Source organism: Thalassophryne amazonica, chromosome 19 (genome assembly GCF_902500255.1).
Source record: "Thalassophryne amazonica chromosome 19, fThaAma1.1, whole genome shotgun sequence".
NCBI lineage: Eukaryota > Metazoa > Chordata > Actinopteri > Batrachoidiformes > Batrachoididae > Thalassophryne > Thalassophryne amazonica.
In genome coordinates this window covers 46,330,107-46,354,973 of record NC_047121.1, presented here as the reverse complement: position 1 = coordinate 46,354,973, position 24,867 = coordinate 46,330,107, and the positions used below count along the sequence as shown (strand labels likewise).

Here is a 24,867-nt window from a genome sequence, read left to right as displayed (position 1 = left end):
CAAAAATTCAACTCTTTCCAGCACTTTTCCATCCATTCTGTGGTGCATCATGATAGCGAGATGTTGTCAATTCCTCATGAGCGCTTTCAGTGACATGATGTCACACATCATTTCTTGTCACCATCGAGGAAGTTACACACATTGTCAAACACATCTCACATTTATCGCATGCTGCATCTCCAAACTTTCCTCTTCGTCATCCCCCTGTCACTTTCAATATGTTCTCACTTCCTCACTTCTCATCAACAGCTTTATGAGCTCTTAATGTGAGGAAATGATTGACATTAGAAAGAAGGGGGTGGGGGTTGTATCTAAAACCTTATCTTTGTTTTCGGGGCCCTATCTTCAGTGTGACACAAACCATGCACGGTACAGCACAAGTGTCGTAGGTACTGAACAACTGAAGCATTTATCAGTGTCATGTCCAGCTTTCATGTAGTACAATATGATACGATACACTTTATTGTCTCGTAGGGACATTTGTCTCATATGCCTTCGCTGTTCAATAAAAATAATAATAAAATACATTAAAATATAATGCAATGCTAAAATACCCTCAGCTGTATGAGCATTGTCTTCTTTATAATTTGCACTTGTTTAATTGGTATCTCAGTGCAATATATATATATAATATATATATATATATATATATAGTATATATATATATAATATATATATATATAATGATAATAGTTATTTACATTCATTATTGAGATCCTATTGTCTTACAATTTATACATGTTCAATCAACCTCTTCTATACTCAACAAAAATATAAACGCAACACTTTTGGTTTTGCTCCCATTTTGTATGAGATGAACTCAAAGATCTAAAACTTTTTCACTACACAATATCACCATTTCCCTCAAATATTGTTCACAAACCAGTCTAAATCTGTGATAGTGAGCACTTCTCCTTTGCTGAGATAATCCATCCCACCTCACAGGTGTGCCATATCAAGATGCTGATTAGACACCATGATTAGTGCACAGGTGTGCCTTAGACTGCCCACAATAAAAGCCACTCGAAAGGTGCAGTTTTGTTTATTGGGGGGGGATACCAGTCAGTATCTGGTGTGACCACCATTTGCCTCATGCAGTGCAACACATCTCCTTCACATCATCCGTGAAGAGAACACCTCTCCAACGTGCCAAACGCCAGCAAATGTGAGCATTTGCCCACTCAAGTCGGTTACAACGACGAACTGGAGTCAGGTCGAGACCCCGATGAGGACGACGAGCATGCAGATGAGCTTCCCTGAGATGGTTTCTGACAGTTTGTGCAGAAATTCTTTGGTTATGCAAACCGATTGTTCCAGCAGCTGTCCGAGTGGCTGGTCTCAGACGATCTTGGAGGTGAACATGCTGGATGTGGAGGTCCTGGGCTGGTGTGGACACACGTGGTCTGCGGTTGTGAGGCTGGTTGGATGTACTGCCAAATTCTCTGAAACGCCTTTGGAGACGGCTTATGGTAGAGAAATGAACATTCAATACACGAGCAACAGCTCTGGTTGACATTCCTGCTGTCAGCATGCCAACTGCACGCTCCCTCAATCTTGCGACATCTGTGGCATGTGCTGTGTGATAAAACTGCACCTTTCAGAGTGGCCTTTTATTGTGGACAGTCTAAGGCACACCTGTGCACTATCATGGTGTCTAATCAGCCTCTTATATGGCACACCTGTGAGGTGGGATGCTTATCTCAGCAAAAGGAGAAGTGCTCACTATCACAGATTTAGACTGGTTTGTGAACAATATTTGAGGGAAATGGTGATATTGTGTATGTGGAAAACGTTTTAGATCTTTGAGTTCATCTCATACAAAATGGGAGCAAAACCAAAAGTGTTGCGTTTATATTTTTGTTGAGTGTATTTTGTGACGTGATAATTTCACAAAGACCACAATGGAATAAATGTTTTGCTTTATTGTTTTCTCAGTGTATCATTGATACATTCACCTCTGCATGTCTATATTGATGTTGCAGAATGCACTCAATTAGTCAATCATAAACAATATTTTATTTACATTTTAACGGCATCTCCAGGAGGGTGTGCGTGTACACATACATGAGCTTTTGAAAAGGGCAGAGGTTAGCTTTGACCGCGTGTGATGCGCGTGCACACTGACGTCCATGAGATGTCTTGTGAAATATGTTATTTAGGTTACAAAAAGCATTTACACAATATATGAGAAAGAAGTTATATTTACACAAAAATGAAGCAGAGTTAGCAGCTAGCTAGACCAGCCAGTGACATCACCAGGCTAGCGTCCACGAGATGTCTTGTAAATCACTCCAGTGGTGTTATCAGGTTACAAAACAGCATTTTTAGTTTCATAAGTGCTTATTTCCCTTTAGCTTTTATCTAGTATATGAGAAACATGTTATATTTAGCCAGAAATGAAGCAGTTTTGGAGCTCCAGAGAGACCAGTCAGGGACGTCACAGTTCCACTCTACGCTGATTGGCTGCTCCCCCCCCCCCCCCCCCCCCCAAAAAAAAAAATGGATTTGCATGATTCATAACATAAAATAGGAAACAGAATGTGACTTTTTAAACTCTTAACATACTCTTAACAACTCTTGACTCTTAAAATAGGTCAAGGTTGGCTATCTTTGAACTTGTCCAAGATTTGTGTCCCGGTGAATTTGAAGACTGGCAGTAATAGGAATGGACTTATGCTGAACACAGACAGACAGAAGGTTGGATGAACAGACAGACTCAAAGCCTTCGCAATACCCAATGGCAATATTTTGATGGCCTCGGCTAAAAATTACAACACAATATATTCAACACTTACCACCTTTTAGTTGCCCTGCATGCAGTAGTTTCAAGAGATGAACACTTTCAAAACATGGGCCGGGTGGCAACCATTAATACTAAATGTAACAAACGTCACTCTAATTTGGCACATAAGCGAAACAAAAACATCATAAATACCATAAATAACAACTAAAATAAAACCTATTATAACTAAATGGAATTTAATCAATCAAATAGGAGCATTTCTATGCAAAAACGGATTTTTGAGGGGTAATTTCTTGAATTTCAAGTGACCAATCAACCAGATATGGCTGAGTAATATCATACACAATCACCATGCCAAATTTGGTGCTTGTACCACCAAATGCATGATTTGTTCCTTTATCTGCCTCCACTAATAGGACATGTGACGGGTCAGTTGCTATCCTCTGAGCCGGCCTCAGGACATAAAGGTGATCCTTCCTTCCTGACTCCTTCAGTTGCACAGTGAGGTGTCAAAACCATGCTGACATCCCATACCTGACTAAACTCTCTAACTCAGCCTGATAGAATAAAAACATAATTCTCTGGTCTACACCAAATACTCTGAGTCTGCGTAAAAACATCATAATAAAGTATATTTTATGTATTAACTTATATTTCATCAATACTACAACAACAACAACAACAAAAATCTGTAAAATGGTGAGTTCTTGTTATTTGGCACTTTTATATACTTCCTTAATTTACTTTATAATGTACCTCTTTAAGTATTTTTATTTTTGGCTAAAGTGGATTTATCTGTGAGGATTGCCCTAGTGCATCCTAAAGAAGAGCAGCTTCTGTCACTACTGTGCTGCTAATTGCTATGTAGTTTCTGTATTATTTGCCTGACAGTTTTCCACATTTGCACTTTATTGATTGTTGTGTTTTTTTAATCATTTGCTACTTTAGTTCCAAATATTGTCTTAAGTGTGAATTATCAACATGGAGTCAATAGGCACTGCACAGCCCCACCAGAAAAACACCTGTGGTGCCGCCACTGCTGCTGTCACAACGACTTTACTGACCGCCAGCGCCGACTAACACTTTAAAAAACAAGGCTGAACCAACTAATGAACAAATACATGTCAGTTCATCATGTGTGACAAATAATGACAGGGAGAATAAGATGGGAAGACCTGGGGCAGGCTGAGGTCACTGCTATCTTGAGAGCAACACACACACACTTGCTTAGGTTGTGCCCTTACTCACGTGTCTCCCTGATTAATTTCCTTTACGGTGCCACCAGCTGTGTCTTTTGACTGGGTGTCTAACACACTGTGACACACATGACTGACCTCAGGCGTTCCGCAGCATCCTGCAGAACGCCCGGACTTTGTTACATAATAACGAGGTCTGTCATTTAATTACCCAAAAGCTTCATCAGGGCAAATTTGGTGTGAATGTTTGTAAAACTACTTTGGTTAAAATGTTTAAATTAATGGAAAAATAGGTTAATAATAAACTCTGCAGAGAAAGAATGTGTGAGAAGATTGTGATTTTTTTTTACACCATAATCCTGTGCATGTGATAATTAACTATGATAGGATCACAATTATTTGGACATTAGCAAAAAAAAAAAAAAAAAAAAGATAAAAGAACATTTGGAGCTGTCAATCATACTATAATAGACCTAAAATTAAGTCATTTGAATTTATAGTGCAGTTGGTCAGCTTTAGGGTGACTGCATAGAACTGAACAGTGTTGGAATCATGCTATAATTTGAGGAACATTTGTAGGTTCGCCAACTCCTGCCAGGCCCAGGTCTTTTGGCCGATTTCCACCAAACTCGATATGTGTATGACAGCCTACACCAGAATTACCCTCAAAGGATTCATTTACCAAAGTCAAGGTCATTGGGGTGAAAAGTCAAAAGTTAGATTTTTCACTCCAATGCTTACCAAACCAGGGCACAATATGTACGTGGGCTCTGGAATTGCCTAGGTGAAGTAAAATTTACCAAAGGTCAATCATTGGGGCAGCGGTCAAAATTTAAGTTTTTCATTCCACTTTGTACCCAACATGGCACACATATGGAAGTGGGTTCCAGAATTGCCACAGGTCAGTCATTAGGGCAAAAATCATGTCTGTCTGTTGGTACCTTTGGTGATTTCTACGAAATTTGCCCCAAAGTTGACATTAAATTATTTATATTGGCAAAGGTGAAGGTTCAGGAAATTGATTTTCAACCTGATTTTGGCCAAATATGGCACACAATTAAGTGGATTCTAGAGCTGCCGTGACTAGTTCAGCCAGAGGCCATTCATTTTGGGAAGGTCACGTCATTGGAGTCAAAAGCTATATTTTGGTAGTCCGGTACCATTACCTTGTACAGTTAAAGTAACTGAATGGTTCTTAATGTTCATATATTCGTTAAGCTCTAATAAGATACCCTAACCGCTGCTGATCAGTTTACTACATCTTGTGTAATTTAAAACCAAAAATATTTGTATAAATAAGTCAGTATGGATCATGTACGTTGAGTGACATCAGTGAAAGTTTTGACACGTCAGTACAGAGAGAGAGAGAGAGAGAGAGAGAGAGAGGGAGAGAGAGAGAGACTAAATATTGACACGTTCCTGTAAAGCAGATTTGACAAGCAACATGCTCCTGCACCAATGCACCACACCAAAAGACATCTGTTACATTTCTTTTGTCATGTTTATTATCTACAAAAAGGCACTCACACATTTAAATGTGATCATTTTCATTAAATAAACTTTACACACAGCAATCAGTGCAATTTGTCCCGCTTAAGGTTACTGTTATCAGATAAACAGGTTAAAAGTACAACTGATATCTGTATTATGATATATTAGTCACCATTAGAAATCCATGCAATGCACACCAGTGATACATTTGCAAATTCTATGAAAACTAAATACGCATTAGGCAGTCGTATCAGTACCTGTTTGTGCAGAATGCAAGAGAATTTCTTCGAAAAAACAAAATTTCTAAATTGATCGCACGTCAGAAAATTTTCAAACATTCCGGCAGGGGAAACAAAAAAAAAAGCACATTTCAAAGTGAGGAAACTGAAGTGTAGAATGTAAATCCTGATATCACCTCAAGAGGCCTGTGCTTAAGAAATGAAACACAAGCTGATTTAAAAAAAAAAAAAAGATACAAACATGACAGGAATATAAAATCAAAGATAATTTAAAAACCCAAGTCATTTGTGGAAGTTGTTTTCAGAATGAATCTTGTCAATATCGATTCAACTCTATACCATGTGTAATTTAATTCTATGAAGGTGTTATTTTAACGCCGTCCTGAGTTGAGTGAGAAATGAGAAAATCAGTGTCTCTGAGTTTTTAATGAGGAAGGTATGATGGTGCTAGTGCCTCATACCCAGAAGGCGTTGGTTCAAATCCCACCCTGAGCCTTTGTGGTGTTATATAAACAATGCCTGAACAAATAAGCTTTAAAACCCACTAAATTCATTTAATCTTTATGGTGTTTAAATGCCTCACTAATAAAGAGCAAACTTTGACATCACAAAGGGGAACTTTAACTATAAACCACAAGCTCTCTTGATTGCTTCATTCAGCTTCATAGTGGTTTACACAGAAGCAAATTTTCAAAAACCATGTCACTGTCCCAATTTTGGACAGCGACAGTGAATTATGGACCTGACTTCGATTTTTCAGTGTGTGAAATTGTTTGAAGCAAGATTGATTTTTAATAATGATGATAGTCATTAAATGTGCATTAGTGTAGACCCTCCTGTCCTGTGCGCCAATAGCATGTCTTGTATATTCGTCCGTGAATTGTTCTGTGAATGGTTCTGTAATTTGTGTCTGTATCATGGCCAAGCAGAGAGTCACCCCTTTGAGTCTGGTCTGTTGAGGTTTCTTCCTCAGAGGGAGTTTTTTCCTTACCACTGCTGCTCTGGGGTTGGTAAGGTTAGACCTTACCTGTGTGAAGCGCTTTGAGGCAACTCTGTTGTGATTTGGCGCTATATGAATGAAAATAAGTTGAAAATTGAATTGAAATTGAAAATAGTGTGACAAATATTTAAAAAAAACTGTAGAATTCTTGACTTAATGACATGTTTTCTCTCTGCATTTGGCTGAAAAGTACAAAACCTGAATGAAAAAATGTCATATTAATGGATACAGCTGCAATTTCAAGCTCTAATATATCAGTTAACTGCTATGGTCGTGTTGTAATAACCATGCACAATTAAAATGAATATTTTCACGAGCTCATTGTAGTTTATAGCCTAGAATATTACTGTTTTAAAGTCATACATCGTGTAGGAATAAATGTACCAACTAGAATAACGGTCATAATGATCCTGCAGTGAACTTTCCAGCCTCCAGTAGCTAGTGCCCCCCCCCCCCCCCCCGAACAGCGCAGTGTGAGATAGCAATGTGCACATCGATAGTGTTTCTGAAGATAGATGACCTGACTTTCAGCATGTACTGTCCACAGTCACAAAAAATCTAAACACAGTTGATGGCCAAGTGTCTTATCAGAGTCAGCAAGATAACTTTTGTAGAAATCCGTTTGTACAGCTGCATCCAAAATGAGGTATTTGAACTATCGCGTCTTCTGTCTTTTTGGCATTCCCGTCGCTATGGCACAATATTTTCTGGGAGCAGTTCCAATCTAAGCATAGGAAGGCACATTTCTTGACACCTCAAAGTATATTTCTGTTTCCTTCGATCTGTGCGTGTCTTTCCCTGCAGCTACAGTACTCTTCCACCTGATATCTAATTGGCATCTGTCTCTTTGAACTGAATGAATTCATTTAATTTACTGCGCTCCGTCGCGTATTGCTCCAGGTTTGACAGACTGGCATTCGCCTCTTTTCTTTCTCCATTTTCCTCATCCAGCTCCTCATCTTCTTCTTCTTCTTCCTTCCGCTCCTCCCCCAACATGGCACTGTCATTGGTGATGCCTTCACACGCCCGCCGAACGTCATCGGGAATGTTCCTCCGCAGCTCACTGTTTTTGTGGCGTCTGGCCAACTTGGTGAGGGATCTGAACCGCAGGTTAAAAAGGTTATCCTCGGAAGAAGACGCCGTCTGTTGCGGTTTGTCGCCCCCTCGATTGTCATACGGCTCGCAGGCTCCCTTCAGCCTCAGGTTGTTCAACTTGGTGTCGATGCTCTCCTGGGAGGACGTCTTGAAGCGTCCGGCATCCAGGCTGGCAAACATGGCCCTTTTCTCTGGAGACAGCATGTCCAAGGAGTGGGCTCGCTGCTCCAGGCCCAGCTGACGGCGCTCCATGCTGCGGATAGTGGCGGCTCTCTGGAGCTTGTCATGGACCTCGACGCTCAAGCGACGCCGTGTTTCACGAAACTCAGCACGGACATTTGCCTTCCACTCAGCTGCGTGAGCTTTAAACTCCCCAACCTGTGGCAACACAGCAAGAAGGAATCAGCAGAACTCTTTATGGTCCAATCACCTGTTACAGGACATTATTACAGTAGTATTATTATTTTGTTAGTAGTGCTTTAGAAGCTGTTGGGTGTATTTTCGTATTTTTTGAAGCATCTGTGTGCCTTCTGTGCGTCTAGGATTGATTGATGTCATTCTTCAAAACTGAAACTGACTGAAGGAATTATTGTTCTTTCACCTTCACAGAAGGTTTGTTTCCAGGTTTGTGTTTAAATCATGGACTGTCTGACATGAAAATACAACCCCAATTCCAATTAAGTTGGGACATTGTGTAAAATGTAAATAAAAACAGAATACACTAGAAGCACTCAGAGAGTGCAAACCTCCGCCAAGGCCATAGGGTGACTGACCCTAAAGAGATTCCCTCCTTGGCACAGTGATCTATTCAACAATTCAGTGTTACAACCAAAACTATGATACATACACTTTAATTTCCTTTATATTTGACATCCTTGACCATGAAAACATACCACTAGAACTTGGAATCACTTTTATGTCTTTATTAGTTGAAAAGTTATTGTATAAAAACGATTTTTTCGGTAATGGCGGTTTCTTCTGGATCTAGCTCCATAACATTTGAAGCTACATCAAATCTGATGACCCTTACTGAATCAGTACAGATTCAGCTACAATGTGGTGTTAGTTGTGCATCTCTAGCTTCATTTGTCACCTCACACTGACACATTTTCTATTTTCCCTATATTTTTTAATATCTGGATCACCAGATCCGGAATGCGGATCCGATCATCACCAAACTTTGTTGTTTGATAGAACATTTGACTATGTTACACCCTAATTTTTTTTCAAGCTTTTCTGCCTTGTTTTGTGGAGTTAAAAACAAGAATGTCAAAATTCCCCCTATCCCACAATGGTGAAGAATCTTTTAAAAAATTCCTGGATCCGGATCATGATCCGGATCACCACTAAAATTTAATCACTTGTTCCTCTTGTCATTTCCAACCACTCCACAAAGTTTCATCAAAATCCGTTCAAAACGTTTTGAGTTATCCTGCTGACAAACAGACAGACAAAAAATTTCTTTTTGTCTCTTTCTCTAAAATTGTATATAATAATCATTAGATTATTATATATAAACAAAATAAATTTAAGAAATATTACAATTTGAAAACAAATGCACCCGAATGTGATGACAGCTGCAACTGCTTAATGCTAACTTTTAACATGAAAATGCCATAGACATGCTAACACGTTAGCATCAGGATCAAACTTTTTGAGTTATCCTGCTGACTGACAGACAAACAAACAAACAACAAACAAACAAACAAACAAAACAAACGCGACCGAAAACATAACCCTCCTTGGCGGAGGTAATGATTTGCAAATCCTCTTGAACCTAAATTCAATTGAATACACCACAAAGACAAGATATTTAATCTCAAACTGATAAACTTTATTGTTTTTGTGCAAATATTTGCTCATTTTGAAATGGATGCCTGCAACATGTTTCAAAAAAGCTGGCACAGTGGTATGTTTACCGCTGTGTTACATCACCTTTCCTTCTAACAACACTCAATAAGCATTTGGGAAATGAGGGCACTAATTGTTAAAGCTTTGTAGGTGGAATTCTTTCCCATTCTTGCTTGATGTATGACTTCAGTTGTTCAACAGTTCGGGGTCTCTGTTGTCGTATTTGCGCTTCATAATGCACCACATATTTTCAATGGGCGACAGGTCTAGACTGCAGGCAGGCCAGTCAAGTACCCGCACTCTTTTACTACAAAGCCACGCTGTTGTAACACATGCAGAATGTGGCTTGGCATTGTCTTGCTGAAATAAGCAGGGACGTCCCTGAAACCTCTAAAACCTGGATGTACCTTTCAGCATTGATGGTGCCATCACAGATGTGTAAGTTGCCCGTGCCATGGGCACTAACACACCCCCATACCATCACAGATGCTGTCTTTTGAACTTTGCGCTGGTAACAATCTGGATGGTCTTTTTCCTCTTTTGTCCAGAGGACACGCCGTCCATGATTTCCAAAAACAATTTGAAATGTGGACTCATCAGACCACAGCACACTTTTCCACTTTGCGTCTGTCTATTTCAAAGGAGCTTGGGCCCAGAGAAGGCGGCGGCGTTTCTGGATGTTGTTGATGTCTGACTTTTGCTTTGCATGGTAGAGTTTTAATTTGCACTTGTAGATGTCGCAACGAACGTGTTAACTGACAATGATTTTCTGAAGTGTTCCTGAGCCACGCGTGTAAGATCCTTTACACAATGATGTCAGTTTTTAATGCAGCGCTGCCTGAGGGGTCGAAGGTCACGGGCATTCAATGTTGGTTTTCGGCCTTTTCGTTTACGTGTAGAAAGTTCTCCAGATTCTCTGAATCTTCTGATTATATTATGGACTGTAGATGATGGAATCCATAAATTCATTTGCAATTGAATGTTAAGAAACATTGTTCTTAAAGTGTTGGACTATTTTTTCATGCAGTTGTTCACTAAGTGGTGATCCTCGCCCCATCTTTGTCTGTGAACGGCTGAGCCTTTTGGGGATGCTCCTTTTATACCCAATCATGACACTCACCTGTTTCCAAATAGGTGTTCTTGAGTATTTATCAACTTTCCCAGTGTTTTGTGCCCCATCCAAACTTTTTTTGAAATGTGTTGCAGGCATCCATTTTACAAAGAGCAATATTTGCACAAAAATAACAAAGTCTATCGGTTTGAACATTAAATATCTTGTCTTTGTGGTGTATTTAATTGAATATAGGTTGAAGAGGATTTGCACATCACTGTATTCTGTTTTTATTTACATGTCACACAACGTCCCAACTTCATTGGAATTGGGGTTGTACACAGTAGAGGTTGGTTGGAAAATGACAAATCCAACCGTTCAGTGAACAAGGTCTAAAGTTAAAATCTGTCATGGCTAACGCGTCTATAGGGAAAAGGTGTAAATCCTTCTGCTGGTTTAATTTTGACTTTGCATTATAAAAAGGGTCAGGTCAACTCAGGTCTAGAAGTCTGCAATGTGTGTGACATGCGCCAAAGTATTGAACTGTGCGGGGGTTGTGTGGTGCCAACAATCCAGAAGACAGTGGTCATCCCCGTTTCCTGAAAGTCGCCATCACATGCCATCCATCTGCTGCAGCCAAGTCATAAGTAGACATCAACAATGCACGCCACAGTACGCCATCATCTCTCCATAAGTAACAGTTTGACACTTACTTAGCCTTAGACTTAGTTCCGCCAGCTCCTATTGGTACATTGGGCAGCTATAACATCTCTCGAGATGTCTCACTCCATCGCTATGACTATTACATCACTCCAGTTGAGGCCCCATCTTCTCCAAGTCCTTGATACCATTCTTCTCCCAGGTAGCCACCAGTTTTCCCCTCTTTCTTTTATCACTTTCTGGTCACCATTCCAAAGATGTTTTGGGATGTCTCTCATCTGAGGTGTAGCAGCTTGTTTCTACTGGGTGCCTGCCCAGGTCTGCTGTATGGCAGACCTGTAACCTTCGGGGGGCTTATGACACCAGGAAGGTAGCAATTATCAGTTCAACCAATAACCCCAAACATAAAACCAGGGGATGATCAAAGCGTCAACACCCCCACCTCATAAGACTATCAAGTACCACAGAAACAGCTAACCGTTTGACACACTGTACAGTAATTCCAATAGCACCCAAGGAGCCTCCGAAGAGAACCAAAGTATCTAGTACCTAGTACCAAAATGCTGCAATCACATAATCTTGTTTGCTCAGGTAAAAATGAATGTTTCAACTCAGTAACATTGCTTCTTATTGAACAACTCGGCCAAGAAGAACCTGCAGCAATTACTATTAAAACAGAGACAGCACAACCGAGAGAACAACCTGACCTTTTATTTTGTACTGCTGTAATGTAATAGCGAGTTGTATAATCAAATGAACCCCCACCTCCTCTTTGGTCTTTTTAGACAGCACTCGGAGCCAGTCTCCAATCATGCTGAGGACAGCTGCAAAGTATGCCAAACCCACCAAGATCCAGAACCACACAAGGGGCTTGTACCATTTCCTATAGTCAATCTTACGGTTTCCACCTGCAAATCAAAGAAACATAATTAACTCTTAGAAAAATAATAACCATAGGCAATGCATAGACTGACATTCCTTCAGTTCAGTTATGCTTGAAATACTTATGTAGCAACTTTACAAGGGTCATTTAGCTGATCTTAATTGTTTGAGTTTTAAAATCATGAAACTAATAAATATTAATAATATAATAATATCTGGATGAAAAAAAAAGTTGAATAGAGGTAGGTAAGAAAGTATTCATATAGTATCATCAAATATTATGCTCCTAGTAGATGGATTGTGTCAAACTATAATTAGGATGGGTTAAAGGCTGAGGACAAATTTCACTGTATGTTGTTCACATATGGACAACGAAGCCTTCTTCTTCAGTGTGGACACACATAGAATCACAGAGCATTGATATATAGGAGCCTGCATTCATCCTCAGAATTGTCCATCCATCCATCCATCCATCCATTTTCTTCCACTTTATCCGGAGTCGGGTCGCGGGGGCAGCAGCTCAAGCAAAGCCGCCCAGACCTCCAGATCCACACACACCTCCCCCAGCTCCTCCGGGGGAACCCCAAGGCATTCCCAAGCCAGCCGAGAGATGTAGTCCCTCCAGCGTGTCCTGGGTCTTCCCCGGGGCCTCCTCTCAATGGGACGTGCCTGGAACACCTCTCCAGCGAGGCGTCCAGGGGGCATCCGGAAAAGATGCCCGAGCCACCTCAACTGACTGAGGAGCAGCGGCTCGACTCCGAGCTCCTCCCGAGTGACCGAGCTCCTCACCCTATCTCTAAGGGAGCGCCCAGCCACCCTGCGGAGGAAACTCATCTCGGCCGCTTGTACTCGCGATCTCGTTCTTTCGGTCATGAGCCAAATCTCATGACCATAGGTGAGGATCGGAACGTAGATCGATCGGTAAATCGAGAGCTTTGCCCCCCTACTCAGCTCTCTCTTCACCATGACGGTCCGATACAGCGACCGCATCACTGCAGATGCTGCACCGATCCGTCTATCAATCTCACGTTCCATCCGTCCCTCACTCGTGAACAAGACCCCGAGATACTTAAACTCCTCCACTTGAGGTAAGGACACTCCACTGACCTGAAGAGGGCAAAGCACCTTTTTCCGGTCGAGAACCATGGCCTCGGATTTGGAGGTGCTGATCTTCATCCCAGAATTGTCAATGCCAATTTTACTGTGTTGTAATAGACTGGTGTCCTGTCCAGGGTGCACCCCCTCTTCACACCCTGTGACGGTTAGGGTAGGCTCCAACACCGTGTGCCACAGTTAATCAAGATCAGCCCCATAAAATACTCTGTATCAACATGATGTATTTATTTTACCTGCTACATAATCTCCTATTCCCACTGTGGTGAGTGTGATGACTACAAAGTAGATGGCCTCCAGTGTGGTCCAGCCCTCGGTGTATTTGAAGATGACCGTGGGAATGGCGACGAAGACGATGCATCCAGCCAGGATGAACAGGATTGTGGATGTCACTCGAATCTTTGTCTGGCTGATCTGTTTGTGTTTTTGCTGAGGAGATAAAGCAGATCATTTGGTTGGTCATTTGGATCATTTGGAGGTTGTCATCTTGCACCCCATGTTGCTACAGTAGCCTCTTCAGCCACAGACTGCTCCTTCCCAAGTGCAGGACCAACAGACTGAAAAACTCCTTTGTCCCTCAGGCCTTCAGACTGTACAACTCCTCACTCAGGGGGAGGAGGGGTAACAGGAAGACAGAGGATGGGAAGGAGAGGAGCAGTAGTAGCCAGTAGTGAGCAGTATTTTTAGTATTTATATTTGTGTATTTATATTTATATTTGCCAAGCAGCCAGTCTGCTCTGTGTAAGCCTGATCCTGTCAGATCTCAGAAGCTAAGCAGTGCGGGACCTGGTTAGTACTTGGATGGGAGACCTCTTTGGAACACTAGCGGCTGTGTGTGTGTTTCTCCAGGTAACACTGGAGTTGCATCAGGAAGGGCATCCGGTGTAAAACTTGTGCCAAATATCAATGTGGATCTGGTTGTATCCGCTGTGGCGACCCCGAACACAAAAACGGGAGGAGCCGAATGGACAACAACAACATATTTATATTTGCCAATTGTTTTTTTCATTCATTCAAACCTTTATTTAACCAGGAAAAGCTCATTGAGATTAAAAATCTCTTTTCCAAGAGAGTTTTACTTTCACTTTTGATATTCTGTGTGCTTCTTACCCTGTGTGCTACGATACAATGCTGCTGGAACCTCAATTTCCCTGAGGGAGCCTTCCTAAGGGATTAATAAAGTTCTATCTAATCTAATCAAATTTGAACATTAAAAGAGCAAAAGGACACTATCGTGGCTCAAAGACCACTCCATCTGTAAGTAATTAAAAGAAACTGCAACTTACCCTGAATATCTTCTCAACTCTCAAGATGCTTTTCACGAAGATGGTCCCGAGCTGGTCGCCAATCCCCGCCAGCAAGAATCCAAAGAGAGGGATTCCAAATATGGCGTACAGAATGCAGAAGATCTTCCCACCCTCTGTTCTTGGAGCTATGTTTCCATAACCTGTTAACATGCAAGCAGAAAGAAAAAAAAAAAACAAAGTAGAAGAAGCTCATTGATGCTTTCTTATGTAACATGAACAACTGAAGTGCTTATGTAATACTTGTGAGCTCTGAAGTAAATGGACTCTTCCAAGACAATAATTAGGTTGCCCTTCAAGAAAATTACATTAATTATGTCTTTACAGTGACAGAGACACAATAGGACCTGGACAGACAGAGGACAAAGCCTCTCCGACCTCCTGACAGCATGACGTTTACTTACATTTCCTTTCTTCTCACTTGCTCTCTGAGTCTAAAAGCATTGTACATATCATGAAGAATTTGCATAGAATTTAGAAAAAAGCATATTTTTACTCAAGCTCATCTGATCATATCTTTAAAATACAAAGTGCAATAAAAGATTATTGAAACTTTTGGGCCTTTGTCCCTTCACCTCTACATGTTTGTTTTACACACAGTTATTTTCTGCTGTACTATAGAAGCATTTCTGACATATAATATGTGCTTCTCAAAATTATATATTATTAATTTACTGTGATGTGGAAGTAGGGATCTGACGCGTTTACAGTCTCTGAGCTGCTTTTCCACAATAAAAAATGACAAGAACTCTCAATTTTTCATGGTTCACATAGCCTGCGACCATCAAGAAATGGGTTTTCTTCCATGTTGGGATAGTGGTCATCTTATTATGAGGTCTAAACGTTTGAACCTTGACACAGTAATAAAACCTTCCCATCTCCTAGTCTATAATGCCATCTGACATTTAATAATGAATTCACTATGCAGACAGTGAATTAAAGATCTCATCTTGAGTAAAACCTGTTTATATCTATCTCTTATAGCAACATATGGTTGTGTTTCATGTAAGTATTCCCCAAAGGTCCCATATTTCTAATCCTGTGCATATAAAAATTGTGCTCTAATATAACAATTTAGCCCTGAAACAACCTGTTTTAGACATCTGTGACATATGTCACAGACGTCCCATTTCCGAATGCATAGGGAGTGCGGCAAGTAGTTGCATGTCAGAGGATGCAGAGAGCTTTTAAGAGACCCCTGAAAATGTGCTATTTAGTTTGAGTGACCTTAGTTTCTCAGGGTTACTTTTGGATGAAAGTTTTAATATGTGTTTTTAAGATGAAGAAGCTTGCTGAAAAGCTCTGCAAACAATTAACCTATGGACTTTGAGCCACAAACGCAACATGGAAATTTCAATCGATCAATCAAAAATGGTAATACATTAATGCACCAATAACCTAAACCAACAGTTATTGGCATTACCTGTTTTGGCAATTACAGTAATGCTGATTTTCTATTGAGATTTTCCATATTTCTTGTTTGTGAGAAGTTTGGGTGAATCATATAACCTTGTGTGCATAAAGATGTCCTTATCTGCGTACAGCGTGTCCCTGATAACTGGATAACTCGATAACTGCAAGATGCAGAGTTCATTCTTGAGTGTCTTCAACAGATTAAGAAATGATTACCGCAAGGTGCCAACAACAACCTCAACAATGTTACATATGCTTTTTTTTTTTTTTTTTTGCTCATGTACTTGTGATGTTAGATAACAGATGTGCCACAGTTCACTGCCCTTGTTTGCGTGTCTGCTTATTGCAAAACAACATTCTCTTGCTCCGCAGACCTGCGTGCTGTATGATCAACCAGACTTTTCTCTGCAGAGAAATAAAACTCAGACGTGTTATTGCAATAACGGCTCTTAATAGTTTCAGACTTTGTGAAATCAGTTTTCCACCACATTCTCCACTGGGTGCCATGTCTCATAGAGGATCACCTCAGGAGGGAGAAAAAAAGGCAGCAACAAAAGGGAAAGCTTGCTTATGTGTGCATTATTTTTATTGCATTCATAAACTGATAATGTTGGTCACTGGAGCATTGGCTTATCCCAGTGTATAATTGTTCAAATGCAGAGAGCATTCTACTGCGGCTCTGGGACAGGAACATTTACAAAAAAAAAAAAAAAATAACACCCTCTATTCAAGAAAACAACTGGCTTCGATTTCATCAGTTTTTTTTGTTGTTTTTTTTGGAAACAAATACAAGAAGGATAGATTTTCTTGTTTCTTCTTGATTCTTGTAGATATACCATACCTATAGTTGTGATGACAGTTCCAGCAAAGAAGAATGCACTGCCCAGTTCCCAGTAACTGGAATTGTAGGACGTGTCTCCAATAGGACTCACTCCTGCACTGACAGCATCGATAGCATGCTGGGGGGAAAAAAAGATCATTGAAATCTCAAGTTTAATACAGCTGAAACAAGAATTTGACAGGAAAAGATAAAGGGAAAGCAATTAAGACAAATCCAGTTTGCAAGGTTACAGTACATTTTATTAACCCAGGTTGGGAAATTCAGGTGGCCAGTATGCAAAAGTATAGCACACACACACACACTCACACACATACACAAATAGAGCATCTCTGTGCACATGGTCACCCACACACACACATAAATAGATGCTTCACATACAGCAAAACACACTAACAAAATAAAAAATATGTTCCACCACACAAGTGCTGCATATGAATGATCACTGCACAGAGTTCTGGTCAAAGAACCATCATGCCCTTTGTTTTGCACGGCCCCTTTCATTTAACAGATGAATTGCTGACAGAACAAAAAAACAAAAAAAACAAAATAGGCATGCTTTTTCTTATTTTCCTTTGCAGAAATATTCCTTTGTCCCAATAACTGAAAGAAGTGAAATTTAATCAACTCTGATCCAATAATCAACTCTCTACAACTTTTTGGCTGAAAGCTTGACAGACAGACAGACTTTAGGCAAACAATTAGGAGTGTCGTATTTTACCTTGTGATTTCTGATTAAATGAATTCTAGATAAGAACATCATGTGAATCCTGCTTCTGTGACACAAAGATGACAATCAGCACATTATCCCATCTGGTGCACATAGGTTTGCCTACAGTAGCAGGTGTGTCTGTTACTGATGCTTTCCTGTGTGAATTTATAACCCACTCCTACTGACTCATGATGATCCCTGACATATGAACTGGCTTCAGGTCCCATTGAAGGTCACGACATCGTGAAAGACAAAACCGGGTGGGGGTGGGTGAGGCAGTTGTGAAGGGTGAGATGTAAAAAAAAAAGAAAAAAAAAACACAAAACAAAGAGAGCACTGAATTATTTATCAAATTTAAGGACCAAATTTTGAAAAGGACAATTTAAAAAAAGACTGTAAATTGTTTGCATGGTGCAAATTTCTATCCACTCCAAAGAAACACTGTCTCGGAAATATTACCATGGTAACATCCAAAAGCAACCAAATTCACTCACTACTTAGATCTTAACCACTGAGGCAAGAGAGCAGATTTAGGGGTAAAAATAAATAAATAAAATAATAATATACCAAAATCAACATGATAAAACCAATCCAAGAATGTGCTTGTTGGATAGTTGTAGCAAATGTAGCTGGTCGTGCCCTTGAGCAGGAATTTGCCTGTTCTTTTGATAGTAGTGACTCAATTTAGTGCAGTTGTCACTTTTTCACTGTACAAAGAAAAAATAATATTCAATCAGTATGTATGATCACTCCATGAAGAGTCTTTATAACTCAAATGAACAATGTAGGGCTTGGACATCAAAAATGCAGATCAGTGAGTGAGTGAGTGAGTGAGTGAGTGTGCGAATGAGCAGGTCACGGCCAACTCATGTAGACAAGAACCAAAACAATAAATGCTTTCATCTTGTAACTCATCAAATTAAAAGAACATATCATGACAACATATACTACTGCGGCAAAATGGTGTCTTTGTGGTTATCACTGTTGCCTCACAGCCAGAAGGTCCCAGGTTCACTTCTGATCTGGTCCTTTCTGTGTGGAGTTTGCATGTTCTGCCTGTGTTTAAGTGGGTTCCCTCCCGGTGCCATGTGTGTTGGCCCTGCGATAGACTGTCAGCCTGTCCAGGATGCACCCCGCCTCTCACTGCTGGGATAGGCTCCAGTCGCACCATGACCCTTAACTGGAATAAGCAGGTTTTGAAAAGGGATTGCTGGAAACACTATTACATCTGGTGAGCTTTAATGCACCACATTAATTGAAAGCTTTGTTTTGGCTATGTAAAATCCCACAGACATGTTTGGATGAACTAACATGTCTTTTGTCTACCTCCTGAACACTGGACACATTACTGCACATTGCTGTGCTGTTGAAATATACAACAAAAAAGTAAAACTGGAATTAAAGAAGATAGAATGTGTGCCTGGGGATGGTGCAAAAACTTTTTGTTCCACTGTGAATAACAAACACTGCTTCAAAACATCCTGAATCCACTGAAACATCTGTGTTGAAGAAGAAGAGGTTCTTATTTAAGCCCTAAACTTATTTTAAGAAGGGCCCGCGGCACGTGTCTCTCATTCCTCCCCAGCACTCCTGTTGAAAGTGGCAGTTGGGATCTTGGCTGCAATCGGAAAGGGAACCCAGATCACTGGTATCCCAATGTGCAAACCATTACGGCACCAACTATTATATAATTTAATACATTTGCTAATACATATATATATATATATATATATATATATATATATATATATATATATATATATATATATATATATATATATATATATATATATATATATACGAGGGCTGTCAATAAAGTAACGGTCCTTTTTATTTTTTTCAAAAACTATATGGATTTCATTCATATGTTTTTACGTCAGACATGCTTGAACCCTCGTGCGCATGCGTGAGTTTTTCCACGCCTGTCGGTGACGTCATTCGCCTGTGAGCACTCCTTGTGGGAGGAGTCGTCCAGCCCCTCGTCGGAATTCCTTTGTCTGAGAAGTTGCTGAGAGACTGGCGCGTTGTTTGATCAAAATTTTTTCTAAACCTGTGAGACACATCGAAGTGGACACGGTTCGAAAAATTAAGCTGGTTTTCAGTGAAAATTTTAACGGCTGATGAGAGATTTTGAGGTGATTCTGTCGCTTTAAGGACTTCCCACGGTGCGAGACGTCGCGCTGCGCTCTCAGCCGCCGTCGTCAGCCTGTTCAAGTTGAAAACCTCCACATTTCAGGCTCTATTGATCCAGGACGTCGTGAGAGAACAGAGAAGTTTCAGAAGAAGTCGGTTTCAGCATTTTATCTGGATATTCCACTGTTAAAGGAGATTTTTTTTAATGAAAGACGTGCGGACGGGTCCGCGCGTCGGGACGCAGCCGACGCGGTGTGGCGGCACAGGAAAAACACCTCCGTGTTGATAACCATTTGTAAAATCCAGGCGGCTTTTGATGGCTTTCAGTGGAGTGAGTATATGAGAAATTGTTTAACAGCAGGACATGTTCCAACTTGTCCTTAAGGCTTCCAGCAGAGGTGTTTTTCCTGTGGCGGAGCATCGCGGCGGCTGCGAGCCGACGCGCGGACCCGTCCGCACGTCTTTCATTAAAAAAATCTCCTTTAACAGTGGAATATCCGGATAAAATGCTGAAACCGACTTCTTCTGAAACTTCTCTGTTCTCTCACGACGTCCTGGATCAATAGAGCCTGAAATGTGGAGGTTTTCAGCTTGAACAGGCTGATGACGCCGCCTGAGAGCGCTGCACGACGTCTCGCTCCGTGGGAAGTCCTTAAAGCGACAGAATCACCTCAAAATCTCTCATCAGCCGTTAAAATTTTCACTGAAAACCATCTTAATTTTTCGAACCGTGTCCACTTCGATGTGTCTCACAGGTTTAGAAAAAATTTTGATCAAACAACGCGCCAGTCTCTCAGCAACTTCTCAGACAAAGGAATTCCGACGAGGGGCTGGACGACTCCTCCACAAGGAGTGCTCACAGGCGAATGACGTCACCGACAGGCGTGGAAAAACTCACGCATGCGCACGAGGGTTCAAGCATGTCTGACGTAAAAACATATGAATGAAATTCATATAGTTTTTGAAAAAAATGAAAAGGACCGTAACTTTATTGACAGCCCTCGTATATATATATATCAGTGATGTGGGGGTATGTGGGGGTTATGGTTAGGGAAAAGGATTAGAAATAGTAAAATAAATAAAAAAACACATCACAAAAATGTTACGGGATCTTGAAAAAAAAAGCGTGAGACTGGGCTGTCCATGTCAAAAGAAAATAGGAGCTGTTTTAAATGGGGCTTCAATACATTATCAGCTGTTTCAAAACAAATTTTTCCAAAAGTTGCATTTGAATTCCCCCTTCTGGTGTTGAAAAACGTTAAAACATAAGGGAATAAACTAAGATCACACTGTTTCTGAATTTCCTGTTCCAGGGACTGTATGTGCACAATTGCATATGTTGCTTGTTTTGAAATATTTAATTTAATCATTAAATAATAATTTAATCTGGTATGCTGCTAAAGACAGGAGCAGACTGCAGCATATCATCTAAGTAGCAGAGAAGGTGATTGACTACAATCTGCTATCCCTACAAGACCTCTACACCTCCAGGGCCCTGAGGCGAGCAAGGAAGATAGTGGTCGATCCCTCTCACCCAGGACACAAACTTTTTGTTACCCTCCCCTCTGGCAGGCTGATGATGTCCATCAGGACCAAAACCTTAAGACACAAAACAGCTGGACTTACATATAATGCCAGACACTCCAATGTACCCTCTGCCTCCACTCCCACAAGGTACAGATTGATCATCCCTGCACTGAAATCTACTGTACAAATATTTTTCATTTACTTTTTATTGTTATTCATGCACCAATTATTTACAGAAGTAATTTTTTTCCTTTTCTTGTTATTTATGCGCCAATGACACCAGATCAAATTCCTTGTATGTGAGAAATTATGTGGCAATAAATTTGATTCAGATTCTGATTCTGAAAACAGTGAGCTATTGTTATTTAGGATCTATTATATATTGCATTAATTTAATACATTTTCTAACATATATATATATATATAGTATACTGTGCTTGTGGACACTTAAAACTTGAATTTTGCTTTTGGTACAAAACAATGGCCGGTTGTGCTGACACTATCATCATAGCAAAGGGCACCTTTGCTGTGCTTCCAAATAACGGGCTCCATTCTGTCTGCGCGAGCTTTTAGTCCGGTCTTTGGCGGTAATAAAATATGCATCAGCTCTTACGGCATACATTTAAAAACAGAGTGGAAGAACACTTCTGCACAATGCCACATCACTGCACAGGCTCACTCATAAACCTGCACATGATTAACATCGGTTCAATCAGCACAGCCTCTTTAATGAGGCTGAAGGGGGGGGTTGCATCTAAAATTAGAAAATTATGGTGATGTTATTTAATAGCTAGTCAAGGCAAAGCTATGAGGGCAATATCAAAGCATTAGCCAATAACCCTGAAATAACTTATTTCTAGAGTAAAGGGAGAGATATAAATAGCCACACACTTATCTGAATATCTGCCTTTTCACTGCCCAGTTTGTGCTGCGTTATTGTTGCAGAAAAGCCTTCTTTTCCAAACTCACCTTTAGGTCATGAGGACAACACCTTGGAGTGATGCAGACGGGGACTCAGGACAGGCACTGGTGTTTGATTGCTTTTTGAATGGACAAAGAGATTATTTAGTTTCACAGTCACTACCACTAATGGCTCCCTCAAATCTTACATGCAGTCCTTGAGTGCATGCTGCAGGAGCACTACAGACCAGGCCAATGTTCTGCAGATCCTTATCCTCTCGGTGAGTCTTTCTACCCTTCATCTACCTTTCTATCCTACCCTAGGAGGTGGTGGCAGCGATCCAGCGAGCTTGATGCTTCCATCTCGCTTGCACCCACCCTCTCTGTGAGCTGTGATGTGCTACCAGGAACTCTTCTCTGCAGCACTTTTTCCATCACCAATATCAACAGCTTGACCCTGAACACCTCTAAGCAATTACACAAATGAACCACGTCCTTCACAGAGCCGCACAGAAGCTGAGATTGATCAAAACTTTCCATGATAATGCACTCTGATAATGCAATGCCATGTTCCGTTATTGATTTCTAATCATTATGAAATATTAAATTCAGAGTGGTGATTTACTGATAGTGGATGTCTGGTGCATTAATGATCTTTCCTGTTTCTTTTAATAAAAGAGCAGCAGGACAAATGGGTTAACAGAATGTTGTCAGAATGTTCATTAAGCGAGTGTCTCTAGATGACAACACTGTCAAGAAAATAGTTTGTAAAACACATTTTCCAGGATATCTCTGAAACCAGTAGGTCAAGATAAGTGATCTGAAGCTTCTGTCGATGAAGTAATTATTAGTCATTGGTATAAGTGATGTTGTGATGACATCACTAGTATGTAATGAAATGATGTCATAATCGCCCTGCGATAGACTGACAACCTGTCCAGGGTGTTCTGGGATAGGTTCCAGCCCCCAGGCCCCTGTGACCCTTAACTACAATAAGCAGGTTCAGAAAATGAATAAATGAATGATGTCATAATCACTTGAAAAATAAACATTTTTCGTTATATCTCCAAAACCAATGCATCAAGAAAGGTGATTCAAATCTTATACTAATCAGGTAATCATTTGTCATTGCATGGTTTATTTAAGATGTAATGATGACATCACTTAAATCACATGAAAATATCATAATTGTCAGAAAAATACATTTTCCAGATTATTTCTGCAACATGTGTAAATGTCCTCTCTAACAGGGCTAGAGAGGAGATGCAAAGCTAATATTGAACACCCTTTTTTTGCAATTAGTTGCTATTTGTGTCTTCCGTAATGGCATTGTTGAAGTCCTCAACGGCGGATTACGCGGAGGCGGTGATGGCTTGTAGCCCAATGGCTGTGAAGGCAAATGAAGGCTGCAGGAGGTCCTCAGATCCCCAGTCATCTGGGATTTCCCAGCCATCACACAGACATCTCTGGATCGACCCTGGATATAGAATTCCACCATCCCGTCCAAGAATCTACCAAGAGACAATATCTTTCTCATCAATAAAGGGGACTGCCATGAATGGTACTGTATAGGAGCAGTGACTCACTGCATATCAAACGTGTATCACCTATTGACTGGAGGAGGTACTGTGGCGGACATTCACTGACAGAAATTGTACAAATTGAGTCAATGGTTTTTGTTTTTTTGTATTTTAATAAGGTCTTGCTGATTCGACCAAACTCAGGACCCGGTTTCAAAAAGCGGTCTAATCTTGTTTTGTTGAATAACTCAGTCGACTAATCTTTTGATGTTAGTCCTTGCACAAAGTGCTTATTTGGCAAAAGTTTCATGTTAGCTGACTAAAGTTTTTAGCCTGCTACAGAAGAGGCTAATCTTATTTTAGTTGACAAAACATCAGTGCCTTACCTCAAAAATGGCAGCTATAATGTACCATCACTTGATGAAGCAGGAAGGAAGGACAACCTTGCAGCAGGAACAGGTGTTCCAGGACTGGAATAATCCATTGGAGATGTTTACGGAGGCCGAGGTTCAATAGCAATAGTGCCTCAGTCCACCTACAATCCTGTTCATCATGTACATGATAGCGCCAGCCATCAACCACCAAATGAGGAGGAGCAATGGCCTGCCAGCAGTTCTTCAGGTTTCGATTGCGTTGAGGTTTTACACCTGTGGGACCTTTCAGCAGGTTGTCGGCGACACCATCCACATCTCCAAGGCGACCGTGTGCCGAACTCGACCATGGTTGTAGCAGAAAACCAACCCGGAAGGAAACAAAACTCTTGTACACTGGAGGCATCACCAACGGCACGCTCGAGGCCGCTAAGTCCATGAAAATTATTGACTAGCGTTAGATGGCTAAACTTGTAGATTAGCCATCTATGTGAAATGGAGATTAGACAGCTAATGTTGGGCAACTAACCTTAGTCGACTAAATAAGTTTAGTAGACTAAAAGATTAGACTGCATTATTTTTGTTTGACAAAGGTAATTTTCCCATCTGCAAAGTGCGCACCTTGTCAGCTGATGTCCACCAAGTCCATCTGTAAGTTTTGGCGTGTTCAAAACTTTAAGCGGATATCAGGTGGAGAACTTTGCTGCTGCTTGCGTTTTTTTGTTTTTTGTTTTTTGCCATTTTGTCCTCTGCGTGTCATTGATTTTTCCCGCTGTTGTCCAACTATTCACTCTGGCGTTCTGATTGATCAAAACTCCAGCAAGTGGA

General features: G+C 40.6%; 1 protein-coding gene across 1 annotated transcript in view; it reads right to left on the bottom strand.

Annotated features, from left to right (window-relative positions):
• Positions 1 to 7,275: 7,275 nt before the first annotated feature.
• Positions 7,276 to 24,867, bottom strand: part of kcnk10b (potassium channel, subfamily K, member 10b) — a 31,735-nt gene continuing 14,143 nt past the window's right edge. The window contains exons 3-7 of the mRNA XM_034195459.1: positions 16,880 to 16,997; positions 14,608 to 14,768; positions 13,558 to 13,750; positions 12,092 to 12,234; positions 7,276 to 8,142 (exon numbers count right to left, since the gene is read on the bottom strand). Coding sequence (XP_034051350.1) covers positions 7,498 to 8,142; positions 12,092 to 12,234; positions 13,558 to 13,750; positions 14,608 to 14,768; positions 16,880 to 16,997 — 1,260 coding nt within the window. The 3' untranslated portion in view covers positions 7,276 to 7,497. The remainder of the gene's footprint in view (positions 8,143 to 12,091; positions 12,235 to 13,557; positions 13,751 to 14,607; positions 14,769 to 16,879; positions 16,998 to 24,867) is intronic.